Here is a 16,887-nt window from a genome sequence, read left to right as displayed (position 1 = left end):
ACCCTAACCGCGTGAGAGTTCAAAAATTAAAGTAAAAACTTTGATTTGCAGGAAATACATGAAAGCAACATACCTTTGTTGTTGTTCTCGTAATGCCCGGCGGGGGGCAGCATTTAACCACAAGGGGAAAAAAAGAAAGTATAGGCCCCAGGGCTGAAAAAGAAAGTGGGAGGTGATGTGAACCAAACATTTACTCACGCCTGGACTTTTCATATTTCGGCCAGAGGAGCGCGTGGATTCGGGTTTACGCGCAGTGGTTACTGCTGTCCTGGATGCTTCAGACTGATACAAGAGCCTGAACCTACTACAGCCTTAATTTTGAACCTATCGCACATAATAGCTGCAGTCCCAGCTGTAGGAGCTTGAACTAAGCAGGTAGAGGTGCAGCATAGGGGCGGCTGTTTTGTGTAGCTACAGTGCCGGTGGAGAGATGGAGCGGTGGAAAGGCAGAGTGGCCCTGGTGACCGGCGCCTCGGTGGGAATCGGAGCCGCTGTAGCCCGGGCACTGGTCCAGCAAGGCATGAGGGTTGTTGGTTGTGCCAGGAATGTCGACAAAATAGAGGTGGGTGATTTTAATGAAAAATATCAATTAATGTTGTGAAACAAGTCGGTTCGACTCAAAGGAGAAGCTAGCTCTGTTTAAAGCAACAACAAAGTAGCTACAGCTAGCTAACATCAATTTCAGCTAAAAACCTTTAGCCCCAGTATCACAGCCGTTAAATCGATATTATTTATTTGGTCAATTTAAACACACGGTTTTATAACCGATTATGCCGAAATTCAAATTAAAAAGGTCAAACGGTCGTAAGAGGTGTAAATAATAGCTAAATTCCGACTAGCTAATGTTGCCAATTTTCCATATTACTGCTGGGACATTGTTGTACTTTGGACTTCCACTCAGAGAAAGTACCACCCATTAAATCAGAAGGCAGTGATGCTCCTGTACCTGCACCCCCACCCACCACATAGCCAGCCACACCCCTAATTCATTACGTTTTCTATTATTCGTTTCCCTTTCTCTTGGTTAATCTTCCCCAGCGACGTCAGTCAGAAGCTTTATTGCATTTAAGTAAGATATACTAGTTAACTGACTATTGTGTGGGACAGAGCCCACAGCAAGAAAAGCACGGATTCAAAAACAAACAAACAAACAAACAAATGACCCATATTTTCTTCTTACATAGCCAGAAATAGATTTTTACAATCTTATTAACCGCCTGATACATTCAAAGTCCCAAATGTTATTAAACGTTAATTTTACATAGATTACATAGATAACAGTGTAATAAGCCTAATGTAATAAGCATTTTTCAGTCAAACATGAATAACAAGTAAATCAAAACATATAAACCACCAGCTTTACACCCCTCAAGTTGTTGTAAAATGTGTGTGCAAGTATTATCTATACTTGTTTAGTTCATTTTAATTTAGCTCATTAGATTATGTTAAACAATATAATAATCAAAATGCATGGAAAATGACAATGTTATTAAAAAATAAATTCTGGAGAAGTTCCACTGAAACTTTTGTTTTGGTCCGTCTGGATGCACACACATTTTGCTTAATTACTGGTATCACAGAGGGCTTACATAAACCCCACTATGATAGTAAAAGACTCATCCAGTTACTATTTAAGTCCCCCTCTCATAACTGAATGTAATTAGTGTTGTGAGTGATTATGTCTGAACTGACATTAACTCTTTGAACTGTGGATTTGATTCAAAAAATATTCCAGTGGTTGACAGAGGAACAGGCAGAAACTCTTTATAGTACTGGAGTAACACCCACGCTTCCCCAGAGGTAGGTGTTATAGGCCCTGTCCCACTAACTCTTGCTTAACTGTAAGGCGGTGCACCCTGCTTAACCTGTTGGCCAATTATTAAGCTTCACATCTTGTCAGCCCAGAGATTCCAGTGCTGTGTTGCAGAACACCTACTGCATTCACACATCGCCACCTTTGAGACAGCCAATGTGTTGTATTTGTTAACTCTGTCATATGTGGTGTTGTACTGTATACATACATACCTTTACGTATGTCAGTATTTGGATTCTTAACATTTTCTTTCCTTCTCATGCTTTAACATCAGTCAATTCCATTAAATTAAATATTCCTATGCAACATTCCTTTCATCCATTGATGAAAATGAATTAAACTGAATGACTTTTAATGCAACTTTCAAAGATGAGAACATTTCTGGCCTTCTCGGTAGCTTCTAACAGCACATTGTGAAGAACTTGGTTTAAAGTTTCAGTGAAAACTTAAAGATGTGACAGTTGCGCTCACTCATCAGTAACTTAGTGCTTGTCTTCTGCTCCCAGCGTCAAAATGTTATTAATCACTGATGTTAACCATCAATTTAACTGATGCTTCCAGCACAACCAAGGTTCAAACATGTAAGAACAACTTAAACCGGTACCGATGCGGGCTTAGGTAGTATTTTTTGCAAGTTTAGGTTAGCCAGCTAGCTGCTACGTTGAATATCAAGTAATTTCTCCACTTTAGTACATAAACAACCAAGTGGCATTTTAGCCATCAGGGTGAAAGCTACAGTCAGCATCACTGGAACTTGTTTGTTTTTTGCAATCACATCCAAGGTTGAGCTCTCAATGTGCTGGCTAATGCTAGCTTGCCCGGTGTAGATCTTAGCTATCCAACATGAATCAGGTTGTCATAATTATACTTAATTGCTGGTCTCTTTATACAGCATACAGTACATGAAATCATGTGTTATAGTGATATATGACAGTGTTATGTGTTTCTCATTGCTGTTTTATGCTAATGCTAGCTCACACATGGTGTGAGCACGAGCTGCATGCAAACACGAGCAACTGAATAATGATTGGATGTCATTTAAGAGCTGGTGCTGGGATTGATAACAATGATTGAGTTCCTTTAAACAAAGAGATAAGAGATAAGAATGTGCCTTTTTTTTAAATAACCAGCAGTTTCTGCATCTCCACAGTTTGCATTAACAGTTTGCATTTCACTAACCTTTACAGGATTATTGTCGCAACATGGGTATTAGGAACTCCAAATGCCGTGTTGTTGTGAAAGCGTGAATTACAAGGAGACAAGTTGGTGTTTTCGGTCTTTTTTCATTGTTTGTGTTTGTGACTCCAAATTGCCCATAGGTGTGATTGTGAATGGTTGTCTTTCTCTTTGTGTTAACCCTGTGACAGCCCAGAGACCTGTCCAGGGTGTGCACTGCCTCTCGCCCTATGGTGGCTGGGATAGGCCAACCCCCCCCCTAAATTGATTTGCATTGCTTTTAAGTTACTTTTTTTTAAACTGCAGTTATTGCACAAAAATATCAGCTGATTCTGAGGGGGTCAGGTAGTAGGCACTCATTGGTTTGTCCACTAAGTGACCAAGCATTGAAGCACTTTTATGTGATTTTATAGTACATAGATACAAGCTTCAGCTAATAGTTGTGTTTATGAGGGTGTGAAGAATGAAAGGTTTCTGTCAGATTAAGGCAGAACCATCACTCGTACAAGACTTTAGAGTGTGTGTGTGAGTTGCAGGACAAAGACAGTATTGTACTCTCCCTGCTGTGTAAACTGGGCTCTTGCTGTAGAGCTGGTATGCTGCTAGTGGGAAATGCAATGTATCACAAAGCAATTGTTCTTGAAGTCACTTCAGTTTTTTATTCCTTTTACTCTGGGAAATAATGTTGCTGTAGTTAGTGTTTTTAACAGCTGCGTTATCCCTCGTGTTAGATGAGCTAAAACAATGAGTAAAGTGAGAAGATTTTTTTGTTTTCTGGGTAAAGAAAACTCTGAGAAAGTGGAGTGGAGAGTAGTGGCAGCACTATTGGTTTGTTGTCTGTGAAACTATAGTGTAGGCAGTAGGGGAGCTGCAAGCTGGAGGGAGACATGTGGTCACCATGGGCTTTGTGCAGGAATGGAGACAGCATCCAAGTAGAGGAAACACGGCTTCTCATTTATTCCTTTGAAATCTTGTAAGACCAGTGGGAGAAGCTTTTATTTTGTTGGAAGAAGGCTCTTGTAAAACGTGTCCATGTGTTTTTTGAAGATGCTAAACATTTAGAAATGGCGTTCTTGCAATCTTAACGTATGCCAAGAAAAGCACGATGCACACATGATGCAGGCACTGCATCATAGTAGCGTAAAAGAAGGGGGTAAGGAGGGGCACAACCAAGAATAATTGTTTTAGAATGGTTTAGTTTGGCCTAAGATCTGACACCAAAGAAGAAGAGCACACTTGCTGATTTGTTCATCTTAAGACCTCTGAGTCACTCAGGCCTGCACAGCTCGAATGTGCATGTTGTTTCTGCTTACACGGTATATTAGGAGGCAGTAATAAACACACATTCATAAGAGAATGAACGTGGTTGCTATTCATCACAACGTGAAGAAACAGTCATGGAAAATCTGAATATGATAGTGTGCCGATCACAGAAAGTTGATTCTGTCCATGTGGATGTTGTGTTTTCAATAATGTTTCTCCCACTGAAAACAACATCCAGAAGTACAGAATCAAATTTGTCGGATTTCTTTACCTAGACAAATTGAGTATGCATCAAGATACTCTACTATACAGAGTTTTCTTTTATTAGGTGACTTTATATTTATTAGTTAAACTTAGTTTTGTAAGTTAAATGTTTTGGTAACTTTTGGAGCATGCTAGCTGCAAGTATATGAAAGTGATGTGACTTGCTGTGTGGTAATTGTAGTAAAGTCAGTCTCAGAAGTCTCTGTTTTAATCTCAGTGTGTAAAATGTTTGTGATAGATTTGTCTGTTAATTAACACTAATTACCAGGTAACCGTGTCTGTGTCTGTTTCCCCATACACTGTTAACGTAACTTCTTAACCAAAAACTTTTCACTTGGCATCCAATTTTCTCATAAATCAGTCTACTTACGGACCCATAGTGTGCCCAGAATGCAATCCTAGAAACCAGTAAATGACTTCATGATAGTAATGTCTGCCTCTTACATAGTCATTGGTCTTAATCCACACTAATTCCAGAAAGAACATTTGTCTGGTCTGGTCAGACTGCTAGCTTACTTGTGTTTCCTGTCCTATTAAAAAAGTGGAATGGGAGACAGAGCCTTCAGATTTAAGCCCCTCTTCTGTGGAACCAGCTCCCAGTTTGGATTCAGGAGACAGACACCCTCTCTAAAAAAAAATCCTGTCCTGTCTACCCTTAAAGTTTTCCTTTTTGACAAAGCATATATTTAGCACTGAATCAGGTGACCCTGAATCTTCCCTTAGTTATGCGACAGTAGGCCTTCCCATGAGGCAAGTGTTTTTTCTTCACTTACCTAATTTGCATTTAATCATTAGTTGTCATTAAAATACTGACTCTTGTAACTTGTGGCCCATCTCCCTCCCCTCACTCCCAAGCAGTCATGGAAGATGGCTGCCCCTTCCTGGGCCTGGTTCTGTCTGAGGTTTTTTCCTGTTAAAAGGGAGCTTTTCCTTGCCACTGTCACCAAATGCTTGCTTATAAGGGGTTCTTTGATTATAGGTTTCCTCTGTATTATATTAGTCTTTAACTTGCAATATAAACTGCCTTGTAGCGACTGTTGCTGTGATTTTGCACTATATAAATGAATTGAGTTGAATTGAATTCTTTATTTATATATACAAATATATATTTGTCTGTACACAGGTCCATTTGAAGCAGATGAAATCAAACCCAGACATCCAGCCTGCTTTAGAAGCGTTGGACAAGTGAAGCGCATGTCAAAAATCAAAGCTTTGGCAGCTGCAGTTTTAGATCAGATAAATTTAGCAAACATCATTTGCGGCTTCTAGTGCTGAACAGACTGATGGAGGGTTTTGTTTGCAATAGATGCCACAGGGATTCTGCCTAAAGTATGCCCAAAGGAGATAATCTAAGATGAAAAAAAAAATCAGCTCAGCAAAAGAAAACATTCTGGGATTAGAATACTGAGAATATGAAATACGAAAGGCAGATTATGTGTATTTCCTCATCGAGACTGTCAGTGGAGAGAATAGCCCTTGAATAAAGTGCTTTTTATTCATTTTTTAAGACTTCGTCCCTGTGATCCAGCTCACTTTATTCAATGGGCTAATAACAAACAGACGTCTGACTCACCGCTTGTTGCACACAGTAGCCTCTGGCACGGGCATCTTTTACGTGCGTGAGTAAATCCTAATTTAAAACTCAAAGCTCTTGGCGGGTGAGCCTGAAGTTTAATTTCAGGCACTGGCTGACCTGCTTCAGCATCATGCTTATTCTGAAGGAGGTAAAAGGTGCTCAGTCATGCTTCTAAAGCTGAGGTGGCACAGTAATAAAGCAATCTACGTCTCTGTCTGCAAATCTGAAGCTGTCTTGACCACCTCCTCTAGGTCGTGTCTGAGCAAACTGTGCTGTTGTTTCACAGTGAATAGATTTTACTGCAGAAAGGATTTGAAGTGGGTCAGGTCAAACAGCTTTACCTATTTGTCTAAAATCTTCTGCCTCACTTTGCATTTTGGCCCTGTTTTAGTACAAATTCTTTCTTTCTTTTAGAACAAACCACATAGTTAAATAGCTGTTTGAACGTTTTCTCCAAAGCTCCCATTTGTAGCAGTATAGTACTAATATATTTGCTGCTATCTCTCCTTCCACATATCCTTTTTTTCCCCCCTCATATCAAATTTCTCTTGAGCTCATCAGGTTACCTCACAGCTCCTTCGGCTTGCTTTTGTCTTACCCATGCAGAAAGCCTTTCCACTGACTGCACGCTTTCCACTTGAGCTGTGAGCTGACAGAGACGTATACCTAATTAATAAACTGTGTTTCCATGGATTCAGTCCCCAGCCCCTATCCCTCCTGAGAGGAGCAACATTGACATAGGCACAAAAAATAAGAGCATTTTCTCAAATAGGAAAGCAGCAGTCCAAACTGCATGTAGATGCAGATTTCTGACACTGATACAAAATCAATTTCTACTCTCTTACTGTAGTCAGAAGTAATCATTTGTTTGAAACTTAATTTTCACTTATTGCATACTGGCAGGCTCTGTGAGAGGAAAGCAAGATACATTTATAACTCGAATACATTATTAAAGCATTACTGAAACACAAGCAGTATTCCTGCATTTTTTAATTAAAAGCAACCTTCTTTTCACTGCTCTGTATAGATTTTTGAAAGCTCTAAATGGTCTTAATTGCTTCACCATTAGTTGGATATGAAGAAGTTAGAAGTCTGATAGATTGAGGCAGCTCAGTGACCCCTACGGGCCTTTCTCCCTGCACCACCGCTGTGCTGTCCTGTCTGTGCTTATCATCCTTCCAGGTGTGAAGTTTAATGGCACTGACATTCTCTCCCCGGGTTTCCTGCTGTGATAGGTGGAGCTCTTCCTGTCCTATCCTGTTCTGTACTGTCAAAGACTTGCTGGAATCCAGTTTTCTTCCTTTTTGCATGTGTGATATGTGAAATTGTGTGCGGCAAAACGTGAAGTGCAGAAGGACTGAAATGTCTTGAACACTGTAGCAGCAGGTCAGGATCTTTGAATAGAGGAGTTTTATGGTGCTATGTACTCCAAATCAGCGACGAGTTCACCAAGTTCCAGCCTTTTTTTGAGGCTGTGGGGTGGGGGTGGGGTGAAGGAATGCAAATTGGATTGTTCTCACTTCATCAGCAGCCAAACTGGATTTGTAATTGGGTGTTTGTCTGATATTGGAGACGTTTTATGGCTACTCTAGACTCACATGTTAAATAGGCCAGGCTGGCCCACTTTGAAAGTTTTCGTGTTGGACCAACTCTCGAGTGTGTGTGTGTGTGTGTGGGGGGGGGGGGGGGGGTTGTTTTTTGTTGTCTCCTCCGGACTCAGGTCATCAACAAACTTTGCATGCGTAGTGATGTGGTTCATAGCCAGCATCAGGGTGGCAATGAGCGCAAAGTTGCCGTAACGACAGCCACAATCAGGTGCACAAACAACCCGTCACATGAGCTGTTAAACCAATGTGATGCATGGAAGCTTCACCCCCTCAGCATGTTTCAACTACAAACAGAACTGGAGAGCCATTTTTTAAAAATCATATGATGCCCTTGTGAATGTAAGAATAAAGGCTGGATTTTGTAGTTATTTGTTATTGACACATAGTTGAAAAGTTTCCCCATCAAACTGTTTTCAGAGGCTAAAAGACATGTGTCTACCTTCACTTGGGCATTATCACTTGGTTTTTCCAAAGTAAAATGTAACCACACTGGTTGCACCAGTTTGTTACACAACACCTGGCTGCCTGCAGCACCTTTAGCATGTCAGAGTTCTAAAAGCATTTCTTTGGAGCCAGTTACATATACCTGGTCATGCACACGTAATCATTGATTTTAGATTTGCATGCTAGTGTGTTTGAAATCAAAGTCAGTGTGCACACTGTGACATTTTTGTCAAAGCGCTGGGAGGCATTTTCGCCTTCTTCTTGATCCCTCGTTGCTGGGAACTCCCCAGCGTGTTGGTGACTTACTAAGAAAGGCTGTAATTATTTTCCGTATCTCCTTGTCTTGATTAGAGTGTTCCATGAGAAAAGCACTATAAAACCACTCTGTTCAACCTTTAGACCTTTTAGTGGCAGCATGAACACAAGATAATTGCACAACCGTCCTTCCTACCCTACTGCAATCCTATTATACAGCTTACTTTCACCCTTGACCCCGCAGTCAAACTGTGAATGACACTTGAGTGCATTTTCATGTCACAGAATGATAGTTGAGCTGTAGAGTGAATGACACAGCTTAGCAAACTTAAGTGTCTTAGCCCGATCTGTGGCTACAAGTTTTTTTAAATAATTTTTAACATATCCAAATGTTATTTTGGTTCCTTGTTTTGTGATTGCCCTGACTTTTCATTGAAGCTTGCACTTGCCATCTTGTGCTTGTATTCTTCTGCCTTTCTGTAAAGCATACTGAAAACTGAGTGTGTTTTCATAAGCTTTATGCAGCCTGCTTCAGGATGCATTTTCTCTTTCTCCCTCCTTCTGTTTCACTTTCTGCCTGCCAACACGCTCTCCCTCCCTCCTCCTGAACACTTTTTGTAATCACTGGACAACAGCCCCTGTAATGAGGATGAAAATGCATCGTGACAGGCTAAATTGTTTTGTGTGTCACCCAGGTACTTAAAAGACTGGACAGGAAGGATGAAGAGGGGAGGGATCACTGACTGAATTATGGCTGCATTACATCTTTTGATTTAGTTTTTTTTTTTAGCCACCTACCAGACGAGCCACAGTGCCCTATAACACAGTCCCTCCCTTTTTTTCCTTTTTTTTTTTTACAAGAGAACTGAGTCAGCCTGAGACTAATCTAATTTTTCAGCTCTCTCAGCTCATGGCTGCTGCCTTGTGCTATTGATCTGGCTCACCACTTATAGCTTCTCTGCCTTCAGCACATTGGCATCTTTATTTTTATCTCTTCTAAGCTGCTTTGCTGGTGTGTTTTACACCAGTTCCACATGAGTGAGTGAGTGATTGATAAACGTGGTGTGGAACAATGATGGCCCTTCCTTGCTTTGACGACCAACCTCCTGCAGGGCGTACAGGCCGCGAATGTGACTATTACATGTACATGAGACTGCTGCAGGGCACTTTGTAAATACATTACTCTAATAGTCTGTTATATCATATTTTGTTGTTTGAATTTCATTCACCTCCTGTGTTATCAATTACTTTACTACTATTTGATAGGCTTTTACAAGACAGTCTAGTCTCAACAGCAATTTTCTTGGCTGACTTAGATTTCCCCAAAGCATGACAGGCTGGTAAAGATTCTTTTTTTATGTCCAGTTTACTTTTCTACTTTTCTTCTCTGCAAATTGATATTTTCATATAAACCCAATTACAAAAAAGTCTCATACCGAGACTTCTTTCCTCATACCGAGGCTGCTGGCTTGTGGCTGGCTCTGATGTCCATGTTCAGCTCGGTGAAGATGATTTAGGTATCGGATTAGATTTGTTATTACACACGTTTTTGTGGTGGTCCCCCCACGGTTTACTTTCCCAAACCTGGTGTCTTCACTCAAGTGAAGAGCTTCCACACTAACAACAAGTTGGTGCATGGCTGTGACCGTGCAAGTGATTATTTGCCTGTGCTGCTGTGTGTGTATATGTTGTGCATGCCTGAAACATACACTCATAATTAAACATCTATGAGATTGACCAGCTAAGTCAGTCCCTGACCAGTTGGTTGGTAGATCTCTTGTAAAAGCGTTTACATTTTGTCAATCTTGTCCAAAGAAACATACCATCCATCAAAGGTGTCCCCCAGGACACCTTGGGGGCAAGGTGTCCTGGGGGACACTGTTTTGCTATTTAACATCACTGCTAGTTGTCATTGTCTTAGGGCTTTTCTAGCCTGTATCTTTAACCTCCTAAGACCTGAACTCTTCCACAACATGCATTTTTAATTTCTCTTTATATTTGGGCATATTGGGGCCCAATGAATGTAAAAACAAAGAATTACCAGATTTGTTCTTTTTTACCTTATTTTTGTTTTTAAGAAAAATAAGAGCCACATATGAGGATATTCGTTTAAAATTTTGATAGAACAGTGGCAGTATAATGTCCTCGTAAGTGGATATCAGGCCCATGTAGAGCAAAATTGAGTATTTCAGTCTAAATAACCCAAAATGTGATGTCCACATATGTGGACGCCAGGTCCTAGGAGGTTAAAGTTCTGTTTCACAATACGCCAAAACATATTTCATTGGTTTAGTTTGGATGGTGATGAATGAATCTTGGATTTTCCAACTATGCTGCTGTTGTGTTTTCAGACCTGGCTGCTTATCTGCAGGACAGCATGCTCTATTGCTGTGGCCTTTATGAGGTCTGGTACTAACTACAGTGGTGCATCTGGTGCCAGAACACACCTACATACACAAACACACAGAGATTCACAGCCTGAGACTTCCTGTCGTTGGACCGAGATCACACCCGGTTTGTTCTGCTGCTCCCACTTCAGCCACAGTAACACAACTAATTCCCCCTCTCTAACAAAAGACTGGCCCTGCTTCCCCTTTACGTTAAACTCCACAGAGCCTCTCCAGCAGGCTCTCTGCCTGCTCATTCGTGCCTGAGGGCCAGTCTCTAAACGGACTCAGGCAAGTGTGAAGTAAAGAGGGCTGGTCTAAAGGCAGCTCAGATAATTGACTTATTGTAGTGAAACAGACCGCACTTCACAGCTTACCACAGGTAATGTGCATAAAGGGAGCGGTTCACCTGTCTACAGCACGAGCAAAAGAGTTGCTTGTAGTGTTTTCAGCGGTTTAGCATTTTAACAGCTTTGTTTGGGTAATGCCTTCTTTCTGGATAATCCAAGTTAAACGGCTTAAAGGACGAGCAGGGAAATCTGCACGCTGCGACATGTAAGATGGGGGGCATTCTCTCGATTATACATTTTAGAGAAAAACATCAAAATGATTCCTCAATCCAATATCGTCCTGATTATAAAAACAGGCTTTAACGAGTTCTCTAAAGGGGTGGCTGCAGAGGAATCATGTTCAGACTGTACTGTAGATCAGGTGCCACAATATAGTCATATAGACATTGTAGATAAAACAGTATGTGCTACGTTTGGTGAGTGACAGCCAGCTCTGTTCTGCTGTTTTTAATCATTTATATTCTTACTACATCCTGCTGTGCCCTGATGTAGGTGCCTAACGTAACAACAGCTCATCACGTGTCATTTCTGTGACACGTTTGATCACATAAGGTTTTGTGAACTTTGAACTATGAGAAGATGTGTGTTTTATCTTTACAACATGCTCTGCTTGTAAAATGGGGTTCATTTGCAGGGGAAGGGAGGGACACGGAAGTGTGATTAGGTCTTTATTGGCTAATGATGTGTTTTGGGCAGGTAAACTCTCTTCTGAGTGTCGGGAGCGTTTGAATAAATCATCACTCTCTCAACATGTTGTGTGACCGCTTGGCATTTTGGGTCTCTTATCTTTTCTCTGGTGCACAAGTTGGCATCTCTGCCAAGGCTATGATGGATTGCTTCTTGTATGCCTGGCCAGCAGTACAAAGGGACTTACCTGTAAATAATCCCTTTTTGTTTTCTTATGTGGGATTGAGACCAAAACCAACATTTACTGTTGATTGTTCACATCAGTGAGTTCCTGTCATGGATACTACAATTGCTAACCAAGCTAGCTAGGATGGTTAGAGAAAGAGTACACCCTGGACAGGTTTCCAGTCTGTATTATAGTGTATGTCATTTAGCACTTATTAGTAGATACCTACTATACCTGTATGATAAACCTGTAACAGTTTATCAAGGTATCTTTCTAACCAAGCCAGCTAGCGTTGGTTAATAACTTGGCACTCCACCCTCTTGTTCAAATATGGTAATTCCTGGCTTCTGTGAGGTGACTCGCAGTGTTTGTCGTTTATATGCAGTCTATGACAAATTCTAACGCCAGTGCAGTTTGAAACATTTTATCCTTGACATTATAGTGCTGTGCATCATTTTGGTGTTCCACCTGCCCCCCACATCCCTGCTGCCTCTGTCTTACTGGCACCCAGAGCAAGGCATCAGGTGACTGGCACAGCTGTGCCTAGCAGGGGGATCTGTGTCAGTTTGTATCGTACGCCGATAGTGGTGGACGGCCAGCTGACCTGGTTAGAGTGCAGCCTGCTCGACCTGTAGCGAGCTCAGCCTGTCCGTATCAGTGCAAAGCTGGCGTCTTCTTATAAGGGGTCATGGTTATGATTTTGGTCAAATGCGGAATTTTGGTTAATATGCTTTTTATAATTGAGTGGGGGAATCATTGGGTGGTTTGACTGACAGACTATCTAGTTTTTTGGTGCTGTGCTGTGTGTTCTCCACGCTCTCCTGAGTGGGTGGGTTGTTTGATGTAATCTTAATCGTGGTCTTGAAAGTTAATCAGTTGGTCATTAACAGCACTTGACATTTTGTAGTGATTATTCTTTAACAAATATATCAGTGCAGTCAAACTGGGTGTGATTTATCTTTTTCAGAAGCTGGCAGCAGAATGTCAGAGTGCGGGCTACAGCGGCACGCTGATCCCTTACAAATGTGACCTGTCCAATGAAGAGGAGATCTTGTCCATGTTCTCAGCAATCAAGACACTGCACAAGGGCGTTGACGTATGCATCAACAATGCTGGACTGGCCCACAATGAGCCTTTGCTCAGTGGCAGAACAGAGGGCTGGAGGAACATGATCGATGTGAGTTGGATCGCTGACAATAATATTAACGCAAAAAAGGGAAGGTTAGAGCTTCCTCTTATGTGATATTGATTACTACTATTAAACAGTGAAGCAGAAGGAGGAGGTTGCTCACTATGAGTCCAAGTCTTGTTTTTGTGTTGTTCAGTGAGTAAAAGCACACATACACACTGCTCCCTCCCCTCACAAAGGCCGCTTCATTGGCTCTGGGGAGAGACTCTGGCACAGCAGAGGCCTGCTAATGAAAGCCAGCACTATGTCTCTTGTTGAGACTTTTGATTCATTGAGCTCTTGACCACTGGAGACCCCCATGCACCCAACTCTGTCTCCAGAGTCCAGCATTTCTGGCTCTTGCTCATCTGTTGTCATGGCAGCCCACTTGAACGTGTACAGCAGTGTATTTTTAGCCTGTATTTAATCTGCACACTGACCTTGTTTGGTCACCTCCCCCTATCTTGCTTGCACACTCGTGGTAACCTGCTCTCTCTCAATGTCACTACGGAAGCAGTTTGGAGGCTACAAGCTGGACAGGAGCAGCAGGTTCAGATGGTTTAACACACTGACCCAGTGAACATTAGCCAGCTTTCATCATTGGAAATTCTTTACAATAAAGTACAAGCAAATCTCACAAATGATTCTCATTTTCTGTCTTTTTTTTTTCTTTTCTTTTTTTAAGTTGTAGCTGAATGGTTCATACACCGATGTGTGAATACATGCATACTGTAGGTTATTTTAAAGTTAAAGAAATGTGCTGTGTTCACCTCTGCTGCAGGTGAATGTCTTAGCCTTGTCCATCTGCACCCGTGAGGCGTACAAATCAATGAAGGAGAGGAATGTGGACGATGGCCACATCATCAATATTAATAGGTAAGCTATACAAGGAACATACAATTCTAGGAACAAAGCTATAGATTAATGTGAAAATACCTCAGCCAGTTTGTTCTGGGTGATTTTAATCCTGCAGGCATTAAGTAAAGCCAATTTTAAGCCCCATCTGGCACATTTTGGATGTAGAGCAATGCAAAGAACACCCACATGTTGAACTGAAAACTGTTTATAGATTTGTTATATTAGCATTTATTTTTATCAATATAGGTTTTCTTAGAATTGCCTTAATTAAAAATGGGAATTTAAACTTTGACACAAATGTTGTTTAGAGCTATAGCTCTGTGAGTGTTTTAAGGCTATAGAGATATCCGATATTAAGTGATACAGAGTTTGAAATCAAATAATGCACTGGTTAAGTCATTTAAAAGAACACCACAGGAAATTCAGAGGATTGGCTACTTGGTGTTGAATCAGCGTTGAGCTACAAAAAGCAATTACCGGCTCATATATCTTTCTCGTCTTTCTCATTTTCTACAGTATGGGTGGGCACCGAGTGGTGCCAAGTGCCGATGAGCACTTCTACTGTGCCACAAAATATGCTGTGACTGCTCTGACTGAGGGAATACGGCAAGAGCTTCGAGAGGCAAACACCCACATCAGAGCCACAGTGAGTTAGTCGTTGCATTATAGTGCAAAGGTTTGTCTTTAGCTTAGTGAAACATGGGACCACGTAAAATCCAACAGTGTGAAGAGGACTCCGAGCAGACAACACAGACGTAGTCCAGCATAAAGTGGGAGTGTTAAGCCTAAAAAGCTGATACTGTGTTGAATTCAGTTTGGATGAGTCTGTAATGTTTGTTAATAATAATGGATTGCATTTATATAGCGCTTTTCGAGACCCTCTTCCCCTATTCATTCACACACTGGTGGAGGCAAGCTACAGTTGTAGCCACAGCGGCCTTGGGGCAGGCCGACAGAAGTCAGGCTGCCATATCGCACCATCTGCCCCTCTGGCCATCACCAGTAGGCGGTAGGTGAAGTGTCTTGCCCAAGGACACAATGACCGAGACTGGCTAAGCCGGGGCTCAAACCAGCAACCTTCCGATTACAAGACAAACTGCCAACTCCTGAGCTACGATCGCTCGCTGTTAAATGTACTCCCATGGAAACACTGAGGATGACGATGATGATGGGCTCGCTAGCCCACTTTCTCGTTAGTCTGCAAAATCGGGACGATTCCGGTCACAAATGCCTGGAAATGCTTGTAAAAATAAACTGCACAGTATGTTGAAGGTGTAACAATCATAATTTTGTTTTGTCTTCACTTCTATAAAATGCGTTTGAAAGCATGTTTTGAAGTTCAGTCAGATACTTGATTTGACCCTGCTGTTCATTTTTAACTCACACACGTGTGTTTAATTATAAAGAGTCGTATTTATTGTATATGTGGTATCTTTAAAAGTTTTCATTTTGACGTCTTCATATTTGTAGACACCATGACCCTGTATGTAAAGAGCACATTTGTCATTCATTTTCCTGCCCTGCAGTGTATATCTCCTGGAATAGTGGAGACGGAGTTTGCCTTCCGACACCACAACAGCGATCCAGAAAAGGCAGCTTCAGTGTACGAGAGTATGAAAGTAAGGCTGTGCACATCACTGAAGTCAACAAATGTGAAATTATCGATCTGCTGTTGTGCTAATAAAACCTTTTCCCTCTGCTTTGCAGTGTTTGAAAGCAGAAGACATAGCCAGTGCAGTCACATTTGTCCTCAGCGCCCCTCCTCACGTCCAGGTATTTCTGTCTGTCTGGGACTGTTACAGTACTGACTTGTAGTTGAGTGGTAGCTGATTCCTGCGTGATTTCTATCTTCAGATCGGAGATGTGCAGATGAGGCCAGTGGAGCAGGTGTCATAGCAGCAGAAGAGTGAGCTGCAGGAGGAGCAGACAGACAGCACCACGGTGACTCCTTAGCAGCCTCTGCTGGGCAAAGATTGTGGGGGGTGGGATGGTATTAAAAAATCAACTACAGCTGTGTCAGGTCTGCAGGGGCGGTGGTCAACAAAGGCAGAAGGCTTAAGGAAGCTGTGCAACAAAATGAAGGGCATGGACTTTGGAAAACACTACAAAAATACTACTGAGTGCAGCAAAGTGGCATGTGTGAATTGTTGGGCTCAGGGCTGAACTGAGCCAAATCCAGACTACAATAGGAACAAATAGAGAGAGTTGCTGCTGTGTTGTGTGGTCATCTGCTTGGCCATCACTTCAGAGGGAAGCGTATGCCATTGATTGCACGATTTTATTTCTTTTTCCATTTGTTTGGTTTTTTTGTAGTTTATATGACATATCTTTTTGAAATGAAATTGAAAATTGGTAATTGCTGTTTATAAGAGACAAGTTTTTTTCCATTTCATTTTTCTAATAAATATTTTAACTTTTGATTAGAGATAGATGTGGGCTCACATTAACTAAAAGCTAGACAAGGCTAAGTAAGTCATACCGACAGTAACCATAAGCAGTCTGTGCATCCTGCCACCCTTACTACCTTTATGTTTTCACAAACATATTTAACACATTCATTCCAAACACATTCATATTCAGCATATTCCATTCATAAGGAGAGAAACCCTTTGTATGTGAAGCATAGGGGCATCTCCCTTTTTTGCCTGTATAACTTCAGATGTTCTGCACTTTGTATTCATTTCTGAGGAGTTACAAGAAGGACACACTGGAAAATTCTGTAGTGGAGGAAACTAACTCTGTGCATGTGTATTACTAGAACCATGTACCCTTCTGTTGGAACTTTCTCATTAAATGAATAAATAAAAAGTCGCCCATAAGTAGTTATGTTTCTGTTTTCTGTAGATGTTGAAACTGCTTTTATTACACCTGAC

At 41.4% G+C, this 16,887-nt stretch overlaps 1 protein-coding gene across 1 annotated transcript; it reads left to right on the top strand.

The window, feature by feature from the left end:
• The first annotated feature begins 62 nt into the window (after positions 1–62).
• dhrs11a (dehydrogenase/reductase 11a) lies at positions 63–16,836 on the top strand. Its single transcript, XM_005928454.3, has 7 exons — positions 63–562; positions 12,956–13,165; positions 13,938–14,032; positions 14,531–14,660; positions 15,541–15,633; positions 15,722–15,787; positions 15,869–16,836. The coding sequence occupies exons 1-7, from the start codon at positions 431–433 to the stop codon at positions 15,908–15,910; spliced, it is 768 nt and encodes a 255-aa protein (XP_005928516.1). The 5' UTR covers positions 63–430; the 3' UTR covers positions 15,911–16,836.
• Positions 16,837–16,887: the final 51 nt, after the last annotated feature.

Source organism: Haplochromis burtoni, unplaced genomic scaffold (genome assembly GCF_018398535.1).
Source record: "Haplochromis burtoni strain Fernald_Lab_line unplaced genomic scaffold, NCSU_Asbu1 Contig_115, whole genome shotgun sequence".
In the NCBI taxonomy this organism is placed as follows: Eukaryota; Metazoa; Chordata; class Actinopteri; order Cichliformes; family Cichlidae; genus Haplochromis; species Haplochromis burtoni.
This window is presented reverse-complemented; position numbering and strand designations above follow the sequence as displayed.

Bases quoted from the DNA above. Each gene is read 5' to 3' on its own strand.
- dhrs11a (XM_005928454.3), top strand. From the start codon at position 431: ATGGAGCGGTGGAAAGGCAGAGTGGCCCTGGTGACCGGCGCCTCGGTG. The intron at 563-12,955 runs GTGGGTGATTTT...TATCTTTTTCAG, and splicing joins GGAATGTCGACAAAATAGAG to AAGCTGGCAGCAGAATGTCA. The intron at 13,166-13,937 runs GTGAGTTGGATC...CCTCTGCTGCAG, and splicing joins GCTGGAGGAACATGATCGAT to GTGAATGTCTTAGCCTTGTC.